The sequence below is a fragment of the Saccoglossus kowalevskii genome, chromosome 1 (assembly GCF_978046115.1).
Source record: "Saccoglossus kowalevskii chromosome 1, keSacKowa6.1, whole genome shotgun sequence".
In the NCBI taxonomy this organism is placed as follows: Eukaryota; Metazoa; Hemichordata; class Enteropneusta; family Harrimaniidae; genus Saccoglossus; species Saccoglossus kowalevskii.
This window is the reverse complement of record NC_140641.1, coordinates 31,023,961-31,037,381: the sequence shown is the minus strand read 5'-3', so window position 1 is coordinate 31,037,381 and position 13,421 is coordinate 31,023,961. Positions and strand designations below refer to the sequence as shown.

The following is a 13,421-nucleotide window of genomic DNA, read 5'->3' as shown; positions in this document are numbered from 1 at the left end:
AATTGTCAAATGAAAGAACAAAGATCTAGATTCCTTGCAGCTTTATACATCTATGCCCCAAAGCTGGAAGATTTTAGCATGGATGAATTATTTCCTATTATTGTTTCAAGTAATGATTTTTTCATTCTTAGCATTTTTGCAAAATTTATTTTCTATATTCTTGATATGTATTAATACTGAAAGTTTTTGTTGTTCTGAATGTTTTGTTTTGTTATTGTTATTTTTGGACTTTACTCAAGTTTTCATTGGTACGTTCCAAATAAAAAAAAAAAATTCTATTCTATTCTATTCTACAAAAAAGGGGGGGGGGGTTTAAAAGGAGTTCTAGACTGAAAAGTTCCCTAGATAGGGGGTGAAATTCATCGGAAAAGCCCGTGAAAGGGGGGGTTAAATTTTCTTCTTTTCCCTAGATAGGGGGGGGGGGGGTAAAAAAAATGAGGGAACAAGCATAGCCCCCCCTAAATATAGGGAGTGGGGGGCCGGGACATAACTTTACCCACGGCTTATTTATACAGCACCTCAGCCGTCGCGTCGCGTTGTGTTTGGGTACGATAAGAGTCACATGCGACGCAAACCACGCGTATAAAGTATATATAAAATCTTTTTCAGAACCGTCACGTGTTTAAATTACTTACTAGTATCTGAAATTCGAAAGTGTGCTGTGCGACGATTGGCGTTTTTCTTTTCTAGTTAATGAAAAACAAATATTGGTCGGCAAAGATTCTCCATTTGTTTGCCGATCTTCTAGGTTCAATCACAACAACATTTTGCGATGAAGATTGCGTACATAAAGAAAATGCGAAATCGAGTTCTTGTTGCCACCTTTGGCCTATATTCGTGGATATGATCTTCGGATAAGATCCGGGAAGACAAAACGATAAGGATAACAGTATTATCTGTTGATGACGTAGTTGGCATTTTATCACGTGACATCATTCCTTGCCGTGCAAGCCAGGTAAAGACAGATTCTTTCATGTATACGACAAGCACACATGATCTCATGTACTGAACAAATGATTTACTGGTATATACCACCGTCCCTCAATGTGTATATACCGTTTCATTTTCCCGCCATCTGAATAACCAATCATTGCTTCCCCAGTTCTTTAATTATGAATGACGTCACAATCTAATATAAGGTCAAAGTTGGTTCAAAGGATGAAAACAAAGCACAACTGAAAGCGGTTTTCCGATGTGCAGATGTCGATAGTGGTACAATTGTATCGTTCCTAAATATTGTTATATTTTTGCCGATATCTTCGCCATAAGACTGTACAAATGACGAGTCCGATCACTGTCGTAAGTCTAGTATTCATTTTGTTTTCATTGTGTTGTCTGTTTAAGTTGAATTTTGTCCAATTTTCAAAGACTCAAAACGTTTCGCAACGGGAAGGCCGCTTGGTAAGCAGCAATATTCACATGAAACGAGCCATTACGTATTTAATATTAACATGTCGGATAACGGAATACTAATCAGTAACATACGCTAGTCTCGATTGAAATGCCACATAAGCACTGGAATCCATCGAATGTTATACAAATACCGGTGTTTAGTGTGTTTATTCGAGGTCGAAACGGAAGGTGCATGCCTTTATTTGGCGCCTACGCACATAAAGCGAATGAGTCATCATGTAATTTTTTTACCGAGTTAGTATTGAAATTGTTGACTGACAATTTTCTTCATTCCAACGTTTAATCACACAAGGTGAAAGACTCATGCATGTTATCTTTGAGGGGCCCTGTGTTATCGCTGCTTTATGTGACGCATTTTTTTTTCTCATCTGCGCTGACGATGTAGGATAATGTTTCTCGTCATGTGACTTTGTTTACAAAATCGAGCGAAAGCAGCGACCACTCGCAGAGGCGGGGGTACTGTAAACGTATACTTCTGTATTATTGTATTCGCAATTGTGTATTGTTTCAATCTGTGTGTTTATAAGTTTGGGAAAACGGAATGCTAATTTGGAGCATTGTAAACCTCGGTCGCTGCCCTTCACCGTTGTATATGAGTCCATCCACCACGACCTCGATGTCCCCTTTGGTGAAATGGAATGTGTCGTCAGCTGTGAAGAACAACAAACGTCGTTTATTAGGCTTCAGCACAGCTTTAGTCGTGATCTTATGCCCCATGAGTTGGCCATTTTTAGCATGTTTACTACTAATTATCACATAATACTGTTTATAGTAGTTTATTTTAAACATTTAAAAACAATAAGAAAATTAGAATTAATTAAGATTACGATTATGTGACCATAACAGTAAGCTTTGTTAGTAACAAACATTTTACAATGCATTTTACAGCAGCCTGGGGCCAAGATGGTGATAGTTATCAAGAACAGACATTCACCTCTTCTGTAGTGATCACTCATTTAATTTTAATAATTCATTTTTTAGGCAATTATAGAAATAAGTGGCATCTCCTATCATACCTTATATCTTACCCCACAGACAGTGCTTTCTAATCACTCACCTTTTTAAAGTGTCCCAAATTAGTCTAATCTTTCAATACAACATTTGCACAGCATAACAATATATTGGTCGCCAGAAAAAATGATTATCAAAACAACTACATATATAACACTTTCTCCAGTGTCTTTGATAAAACAGGACAATGACCGCTGTTAAAATCCACAGAAGAACACCACCACCCCCCCCCCCCATAGTTGTATTTAAACCAATACAAATGTCTCCTTGAACCCAGGTCATAGTAACCCTCAGGATAAGATTGATTTGTACTATTTACTATTTGTACTAATGACTCAACACCCAATATGGTTTGGTATAAGTTCAGCTATTGTAACTTATGCAATTGCAGAGCAACTCTGAAATCAGATTGGCATGTCAAGGACGGTTGACGCTGTGAATTACCGAAAAAGGCAATTTGTATTGGTATTAAAGCGTCACTTATTTTACATGCATTGTATATGTGTCCCTTATCAAACTCCAATGCATCACGACAACCAGCGCTTTAAGTATTTTATTTGATTTGGCATAAACTACAAGTAAACCAGTGGGGAACATTTTTTTACTGTTTGACCTCTTTATTTGAAATAGCAAAAAATAAATGCTTAAAAAAAACAGTATGAACAGTATGAACAGTACATTTGATTATTACTACCTGCCAGCCATGTTTATATAAACACTCTCCAAAATGTATTACATTCAAAACATATGTATTGATCTTCTATCAGCAGACATAACAACAGTAGATCTTATTTTTTTATTTTAGAAATCTCATGAACATTATCTCTAATCAGTGTTTACTTGATATATTTCTCAGGTTATAAATTACATGTCTGAGACATAATAAATGTTTATTTGCAATGATTTATCAAGTTGTTGTTTTTGTTGTGTTAGTATTTGCATGGATTAATATATATTTTTAGCCATTTTGGGTACTAGTATTTAGTTGTTTATTGGACAGTATTACTGGTATGCCAGTAAAAAATTGACTTTATGAGACTTGGGTGATGGTACAGTAGTTAGTGTGTCATACCAGGGTTAAAAGTTTGATTTCCCGAGCCGTCTGTCCACTCAGCAGTATAAATCCGAACACAAAGTATTTGGTTTGGAAGACTAGTTTAGTTTACACACATGCACTTGCAATAGCAGCTAAGACGAGAAAAGTTAGGAGAAACAGCAGTAACCTTAATGTCCAGAAATCAACAAAAATATAAAAAAAATAATTATTTTGTCTACATATGGATCACGCAATATTATTATTCTTTATTGAAATTATATAAGTTAAAACATGTTATAATTGTTTCCCCATTTTAATTGTATATATGTATTATATGTACCAAGTATGCAAATTAATTTAAAAATAATATTCAAGTGACATACTTAACTAAAATTAGAAGTTTAAAAATTCCTGGACTATCAGTGACATCATCTCAATGTAACAAAAAAACAATTAGATTTCAGTTGGTTCGCAGGTATTTGACCTATTAATAAATAACCAGAATGTTTTGTTTCAAAAGTGTTACATCATTGTTGATTTTATAGTGACATGTCATTGACTTCTGGGTTATTTTACCTAGTACAAAATATATTTTTTTGAGAAAAACTGTATGAGAATATGCAAAAATGGATTTATTTCATAAAAAAAATAAATAGTGCTTGTTAGTTTTCCCTAATAAATTTGAACAACCATAGGTACTCACTCATCTTACAAACTACCAGTACATCTGATTTTTTCACCATATGCACTTGGCCGGACGAAGTTCTAGGCATTTCACGTATTTTTTGTGCAAAAATAGTTTGGTAATGCATACCTTTTATCTAAAATTTTTGTGTAATGGAATGCTCCATCAACCTTGTGAAATAGATACAATCAAGAGATAAAGTGGATGGAATGAAATCCTAGGGTATTAATGTGAGGGTATAATATATGGTTACTACATGAATCGTTTCAAATTCAGGGGTTTCATTAAGAGCCGGCCACCGGCCAAATGGCCTGCTACAAGCCCAAATTGGCCGTCTACTTTCTGGTCTTTCCCCTGACCGCCTGTTGTTACAGGATGATGACCTGCTATTAAATGCATTTGTGAAATCCCTGTTTCATACAGTAATGAGAGGCGTGTAATGAAAATTCTCCATCAACTGCTTCAATAGAATGATTGAACTGCTTACTGTACATTCATGGTGGGTGAAATGGTATACACCATGATCAAGGTACTGGAGAGTAATGGAATTCTCCATCTTTATTTGAATGACTACCCATAATGAGAAGCCTTATAAAGATGATGCATTAAGTGAGAATTAATTTTAATTTGCTGCTGTTTTGTTACGACTACTTGATAACATTGTACATGAAGGCATACATATTTTAATATTTGTTAAACTAGAGCAAACATCACATGGCATAATATGTTAGTGAACGCATATTAGTGAATTGGATTAAAACTTGCCATCATACATTTATTGAAAGATATACATTTCACATTCAGAGGACACATTCATTACTGTTTTTATTAGCTGTGATCTCCTTCATACTTTTGAGACTCAGTGGTTGTCATGGCGATGGCCATAATTGTGTGAAAGGTATTATCAAGGATGTGTAAGTACAGTACATACAAATAAAGTCAGTTGGCAATTTTAAAATTCAAATGGTGAAAAATTATTTCACTTTTTCCACCAATGTCTGAAATGAATTTTAAAACATAATTCATTTAATAAATATTTAAAAAAAATGGTTTATGTTAACATAACTCATTGAACCAAAAACACACAAAAAATTGTTGATAAGTGTGTGAAAAATTGCTTTATAAAGGCTTCAACTCTTGTTTGTATTAAATAAACCCCAGTTGTACATGTAACGAACCTGTCAGTTGTAAATTGCATTAGCTTCTTTATTCTATTCAATATGCTGGTACAATATTCTGGCATGAACGTTTGAATATTAATCGTATTTAAATTTATATAATTCACATTTATAACATGCTTGTATTTGCTGCACACATCCACTGTATAAATATGACAAATTTTGTGATTTTTCATTGGTTAATTAATGCTATCTTCTCTGTGTTTAGTGGATAAGTAATTGGTTAAGGAGAAAATCGTATTGTGAAGCCCCTTACTCCAACACTGTTTTACTCTTAGTAAAAGCCTTGAATGAATAATATATTGAAGCATCTGTTGGGTCAGTGATATAGATCACCAGTTTCCTCTTTTCCTCACAAATTCACAAAATAGTCTCATTTATAGTTTGCACTTTCTTTCAAAAGATTGGGACAAAAATAGCCAAATTTTTTGAGTGAAAACTGAAAGTTTACTCAAATTTTATCTGTTGGCTCCAAAATTAGAGCTCATTCATTTAAAGAAATATTAAAGAATATAAGAAAAAAGTGCAGACAAATTTGGGCGAGAAAGTCTGGTGGTGAAAAGGTTAATAAAACAAAATATATCAAAACTTATCTACATTGTAAGAGTCTATGTAAATATGTATACAGAAAGAAGATATTTGAAAATGATATGACCCCCACCCCCCAATGCAGTTAGATCATTGACATCTAATTCTCTTTACTTCCTTCACTCCTGAAATCTCACATTATCTTTATATGGTATTTATGATGAATTCTATTCTATTCTGTTGTTTATATGACAAATAATTCCATTGTATGTTTGTTCGTTTGTTTGCTCTACACAGATCAAAAGTGTTGGGCCAAAATTGGTACCATTCTTCAAGACGACCTGCATCTACTTCGTACTATGGTTACCAGAACCATCAGTTCTTGCAGCTGTGGTGAAGATTCTTCCAATTCTGTCATTAGGTGGATTCATCCTAATACACAGAGTATCCTTCCCCAGCCTGCACCGCTTCTCGTATGGCATCCTTGCTGGCCTGTTCTTCTCCTGTTTTGGTGACATCTTTCTGGTATTCAAAGAGAATTATTTTATTCATGGTCTCTGTGCGTTTGCGATAGCCCAGTTGATTTACGCCATCAACTTTGGATTCAAGCCATTCAAGTGGTCTGTCTTATTGGTTTTGAGTTTGCTGAGTTTTGCCGTTTACGTTATCCTGTACCCGAGCCTATTTGGTCCCCTGGTCTACCTTGCAGCTGTCTATATCACCCTCCTAGGCTATATGACTTGGAGAGCGATTGCCCGACTACAGTTCTTTGAACGACGATGGACCTGGAGTAAAATGTCAGGATGCTTTGGTGCAGTATTGTTCAGCATTTCAGATCTTTTGATTGGTTTAAATAAATTTGTGTTCCCAGTACCATATGTGCGTGTCATTGTGATGCTGACATATTATACAGCACAGCTGGGGATTGTTTTGTCAGTTGTAGATTACCACAAATGTGATGATTTGAAAAATTGTGTAGATGTCGACACAAAAAGTGATGATGTCAGCAAAAAGTGTAGTCTCAATTTCCACAGTGCAGACAGTCCACTTAAGAAAAACGGCATTAAAGTTGACTGAAAGTGTTTTATTTTATTTTATTTATTTCATGAAAATATTATAGGATATTTTCATAATCTCTAGAACGAGAAGTGTTGACCTAACAATAGATAGAGATAGTACTTGCAAGCAAGCTAATACTATGTGCAAAAATGTAAGTCTAAGTAAGCCTGTAAATTTCTATTGTATGAATATGCATATATTTCTATCAATGACTTTTTGGACTCCAGGACTTTGTGGTAATCCCCAGAACTAATCATGTTTTAGTTAATATTTCTGCATGTTAATTACCTGATTTGCATATATCTGAATGTTTGAAATTCATTACAGACAGAGGTTACCGCATTATTTATTTTACTGATTTATTTGTTTATTTTATATGACCAATGTCTTCTGAACTTTTCGACTATAAATTCTGTTGGTCAGACACCGTACATGTTAAAACATGTTTTTAAATTTTATGAGGGATGTGATTAATTATCTCATTTGCATTTTTAATTGATTTTAGTTGATTCACTATCTCTTTTACTAACTTCCGTCAAATATAAATCAACTTCATCAAAATAATTCTTATGTATGTAGATATATATATTCCTATTTCATCCTTGGCTTCAGCCTTAACAGGTTCTGAGGTTTGAGGTTTATCGATATTATCATTTTGTTCCTATCACATGTTGTCTGTATTTGGGCCTAAATACATGTGACCCCATATGTTACAATTATGAGTATCTTTACTGGTGTATGTCAACTAGATTATTGGATTTAGCAACATACTTTGGCGTATTATACATCACTTCCGTTTTGTATAGATTTACATTGTATGTTCCCTCATTGATTATTGACATTATGCCATCGACTAAAATGTGCTTTCTGTTCAATCGGCTTATGTATGCTACGTACATGCTTATAAAATACGTCATACGACTCTCCAATAGTGATCGAATACTTGCCACAGCTGTGGCAACATAAGGCTTGGAACTGATTAATATTCGTGCCCTATTTAAAGTCAAATCAGTTCAACCATCAGCGTGAGTTGGCATCCTATTTTCAGTATTGTAATTTTCATCTTGATGTGCAGAACAAGCAGTCCTTGTAAAGTCCCGCTCTTGAGATTCCATGCACTGAAATGTTGACTGCTCCAAATTTTGCAATTTTTTTCCTGACTGAAGCACAGTGGTTATTCATCACTCCAAATTTGTTTTCCTGGTTTTGTTTTCCCCCACAGTAGTTTACAGTGTATGCTATGCTGATTCAATTGAGTATTTGCTTGCTTGCCTGTACATTTATCTTGTTGTACTTTTGGGGTTGATGTTATATTAAGGATCATCTTCTTTGAAATCAACTCCATAATTTATGTACATTTTTTGTTTATATATTACATGAATCTGTCATCATTATTTTATGTTTAAAATAATTGCTTGTTTTGTTTCCTATAATATATATATATAGATATATATATAGATATATATATATATATATAATCCCACCCGGTGCTTGTATTTAACAGACTTTCCTTGATCATATGTGTTATTATATTCGACTACAAATTTTACATATTAAATATTATAGAGATTAAAAAGAAAAATTACATTTGCTATATTTATTATGAAAAATACCTCATTATTTGTTTTAACTAGAGAATCAGTGTTTTTTTAGTTTTTGTTTTTACTATGAATTGTCAGAAAAGATATTTTTCTAGTTTTATTTACGCCATAATATGCATGGTAATATGAGTCACACTTATTTCACACCATGTAAACTAGGGGTGTCCTCAAGTTAGGGGAATGCCAGAGATACTAGTAATGTCATACTGTGTTTGGCTTAATTAGTAGCTAGGTTTTATTTTTGTTGACAGCAAGGTGTGCTGAATTGAAACATAGTAAATATTCAAATTTAACAATAAAATGTATTGTTTTCTTCACGAATATTCAAATTTAAAACCTAGTTAATATACACTTATATACTTTCTGGTTTAATGCGCTACAGTCGTCACATAGCGCATGTTCTGTGTGAATGAACGATGTTTATTACACGCGTTGTAAACGGTCGCTATGCATCCCATATCGAATACGATGCCATGCAAAGACTGCATTGCTTTAAAGTTTTCTTGCCTATGTATTTCTTAGTTCCAGATGACTGTCAAACAATACGCAGTTCTTGTATTTGTTTAGCTTTTATACAGATTCCCGTTTAGTAGCAACACTTGAATAGAAAATGTAACAAGTATTTACTATGTGTAATTTTTTTTTTTACAAATATAATTGTTATATATTTATTGAAATATTCATGAGTATTGCCACACTTTTGCAGTGGCTGGTATATTTGAGTTAGATATGGGTACAAAAGTGACAGATTCAATTAAACTGGCAGAGGTTTTGAATTAAAATATCATTGTGTGATTGCAAAGTAAGGCCAAAATATGTTTTAATAAACCTTATTTGTTACATTTATTCTTCTCTATGAAGATATGTACCCGGTACTGTAAAATACTTTATTGTAACTGGAATTAATTTTTGCTGAAAAGAATTTTTGACGAGTTGAATGTAAAAAGCTACATTGGACTTGATTGGATACTGGTACTGGATTTTAATTTCACTGAATAAATCCCTTCAGCGAAAATGAATTCCAATGACAATAGAGTATTTTACAGTATTTTAATCTTTGATTTTTTATTGCCATTATTGTTCCTCTTACATTATTACTTTATATCTTGTCATTTATTGAAACATTTATGTTGTGGTGTTAAGTTTAAAATGTCCATGTTTTTAAAAATACTGAAATTGTTGTATTTTGAGATTTATTTTTGTGGAGCACACATACATAGCCCCTGTGATCTTTTAGATGGGGAATGGATATTTTTGTATCCACTTTACTGTAGGTTAAGGTGCAAAGCTTACAAGTGTATATACAAAAAATATTAAAATGTGTACTCATTTTCATTGTTACATGTTTTACTCAAAACTGTTGAAAAAAGCTATGTGAGTGTTACACACTTGTGGTGAGCCATATGACGTTTATATGTGTTGCCGTAATGCATTTGTTAATGTTCCTAGTGTATTGACTTCATATTTTTTCAACCCAAAATATAAAGCTGTGTTCTTGATGGAGTTTGTGGAGGGAAATGTCATTTTGTGCTAGGATTTAATTATCAATGCATTATGAGTTATTACAAATCATCGCTATCAGAATTAGAAATTTTAAGATATCAAAGTTCATAATCACACGATAATTACAATTAATAATAATGATTTCAACAAAAAGCTCCTGAATTTAACTAAATTTGTTTAATTTTGATGGTGGTGATTTATAAGAACAATAATGAATCTCCACAGTGTAATTTTGGATTTAAAGAAAGGTATAGACGCGATATTGTATTTGGCTTTGCCTCACACATCATCTTGCCACAGAACCGCTCTGCTCATCAAATATGATTCTGTGGAGGATTCAATATTGTTTAAGTAGATGAGTCATGTGTGCTCAGAAACCATTCTATTAATATCAATGAGCAAAAACTAATAATACATGTAGGACATGTAACTGTGGAAATGTGTAATGCAGCTACAATGCAGACCAAGGATTATGAATAGACATTTACAGTGATAGGCTTCAGGCAAATTCCAAATATGGATAAAATGATTCCTTATTAGGACTTACTGAATTGGTATTTCAGATATGAATTTGAAACTTCCTTCAATATAAGGATCAGAGTAATCCAAATATGGAAAGAACAATATTAGAAAAGTAATAGTTCTGAAAAAAGAAGCTCATATTTGTTAACTTGCATTGTTTTCTCTATAACATTTTCTGTTTGTTTGAGTGGTGTTTAGTTATTTACTTTTTTTCATAGATAAGAGTTAGTTTGTTTTTTGTCACCTTTTGGTGTTCCCAAATATGCAGGATTTGTTTAGACTATTGACCGTGTTGCAGGCCAACGTTTTTCTTGAATGTATTTCCCCATTTAATGATTTACTGTATATATATATTTTTAAAAAGTAAATATATAGCGATTATAAACCTTATAGCTATGTGTTAATTTGAATGTGTTCTGAATCTTTGATATGTATGCATCAGTTATCAGCCCCCTCCCACCCTACACCCCTCCTCCCAACTCTTCAGCTTGGCACAGAATCCAGACTATGACTGGCACAGGCCATAGCCTATGACCTTGGCCCAATGGTGTGCATGTATCAGCTGACTCGCCAGTTTACTGTGTGCATGTCTAAAAATGTAAAGCAAGCAAAATGTGTTGCTGAAATTGTACAAAAAATGGCATATATTTATAATAATATTATGCAAATAGTTGAAATGAATTAATTTCCATGTATATTTTAACATTTCACCCCATGTGCAACCCAAAAGGACATTTTACATGTATCTCTGTATTTCTGGTATTGAGGGAGGGGTCAACTAATGCAATGTGTACGACTATTTTTCTTTCTTAGTTAATTAAAAATATTCTATTATAAACTTTATTTACTACTTTCAATTTGTTTAAGTTTTTATAGTTAAAGCAAACCTATTGTTGGATTGAAACAAACTGTATATACCTTGGTGGCTGTATTCTCTGAATGATGAAATGTTATAGCTGCCTGTATACTTATTTGATTTTTATTCTAGTCCTGATACTGTTATGTTTTTAATTGAATGTACCTAACACAACCTGCTATGGCGTGTCATGCATGTTGAAATGCTTCATTCTGTGGTTACTGAATAAAACTATTATTAAGTAAGTTACCTTGTTGTGTTGTGTTTGTTAGTCTTATTTGTGTTTATTAGACTTATAATTCGGTCTCCGTGCGTCTGTGCGTCCGTCCGGAGTCGTATCTCAGAATCCCTTGGACCGATTTTGTTCATTCTTCGCATGTGCCTAGTACTTTATGTGGGACATATGCACATGCAGTGGTTTAGCGATTCGATTCAAAATGGCCGACTGGCAGCCATCTTGTTTTTTGAAAATGTTGTATTTTGGACATGCTTTGTCAGTTTTCATTCAAACTTGGTACATAGATTATACATGTTAGGATACATGTCCATGACAATTTATTTCAGAATTGGATCGAAGATGGCCGACTGGCAGCCATCTTGTTTTTAGCTCTACTGTCGACTTTGTCGAGCGGAGCTTATCATATGAGTGATTGTCCGTCGTCCGTGTTTTACTTTTTCTTGAAAACTACAAGCCTGAATGCTTTGATACTTGGTGTATATGTACCTTGGGTAGACCTCTCTCAGATTTGTTCATTTCATGATGATATCTTCAATTCTCTAATTTTGGTGAATATTTTTGTCATTTTTGGTGAAAAGTGATATATTTTCGACTTCTTGTTGAAAACAGCAAGTCCCATTGCTTTGATACTATACATATTGTTCATTTTCTAATGATATCTTTTGTTCTTTACCCCCGTAATTGAAATGTACATTGCTAACAGCGGAGCTATCTCAGCCGACAGGCTGCTTGTTAGATGTTATTACAGGGTTTGGCGAATATGCTGTCATCGCCGTTTTTATTTCTCCCAACCTCATCTTGACAACTTGAACGTACATGGTTGGTTTACCCTCACTGTATCACTTGCCTATTATTAACAATGCGACGGGGTTTAATGACCAGCAAAGTTAGCAATCTAGAGACACTGCTGAACGTTTTTTTTCCAACGCACTTAAAAATCCATTGCCATTGGTACTACATGTGGACCTCTCTCAGATTTGTTCATTTTGTAATGATATCTTTAATTCTCTAATTTTGGTGAATATTTTTGTAATTTTTGGTAAAAAGTGATATTTTCGACTTTTTGTTGAAAACCGCAAGTCCAATTGCTTTGATATACTATACATATAGGTACTACATGTGGACCTCTCTCAGATTTGTTCATTTTCTAATGATATCTTCTGTTCTTTAATTGCCATGTGCATTGCTAACAGCGGAGCTATCTCCGCCGACAGGCTGCTTGTTTAAAAATGTTGTATTTTGGACATGCTTTGTCAGTTTTCATTCAAATTTAGTACATAGATCATACATGTTAGGATACATGTTCTCGACTGTCCGTGAGTTCCTGAGTCTGTCCGTCCGTGTGTCCGTCCGTTCGTGCGTCAGTATGTCCAGAGTCATATTTCAGAATCCTGTGGACCGATTCTAGTACCTTATGTGGGACATATGCACATGCAGTGGTTTAGCGATTTGATTCAAAATGGCCGACTGGCAGCCATCTTGTTTTTGGACATGCTTTGTCAGTTGTCATTCAAACTTGGTACATAGATTATACATGTTAGGATACATGTCCATGATGATTTATTTCGCAATTGGATCAAAGATGGTCGACTGGCAGGCATCTTGTTTTTGTTTTTTTATGCGGTATCTTGGATGTACTCTGTCAGTTTTCATTCAAATTTGGCACATACATGTACTTCATACATGTTAGGATGCATGTCAGTGACAATTTGTTTCAAAATTTGGTCAAGGATGGCTGATTGACAGCCATCTGACTTTTTGGCCTTACTACTATATTTCCACAATTTATGT

The 13,421-nt window shown here is 33.9% G+C and overlaps 1 protein-coding gene across 1 annotated transcript; it reads left to right on the top strand.

Annotated features, from left to right (window-relative positions):
* The first annotated feature begins 1,161 nt into the window (after window positions 1-1,161).
* On the top strand, window positions 1,162-11,641 carry LOC100374608 (lysoplasmalogenase TMEM86A-like). The gene is made up of 2 exons (XM_002731285.4): window positions 1,162-1,299; window positions 6,149-11,641. Exons 1-2 carry the CDS (start codon window positions 1,279-1,281, stop codon window positions 6,926-6,928), a joined length of 801 nt encoding a protein of 266 aa, XP_002731331.1. The 5' UTR covers window positions 1,162-1,278; the 3' UTR covers window positions 6,929-11,641.
* Window positions 11,642-13,421: the final 1,780 nt, after the last annotated feature.

Excerpts from the sequence above, each read along its gene's own strand:
- LOC100374608 (XM_002731285.4), top strand. The coding sequence starts at position 1,279 with ATGACGAGTCCGATCACTGTC. Across the intron at positions 1,300-6,148 it reads TGACGAGTCCGATCACTGTC|ATCAAAAGTGTTGGGCCAAA; the intron begins GTAAGTCTAGTA and ends TGCTCTACACAG.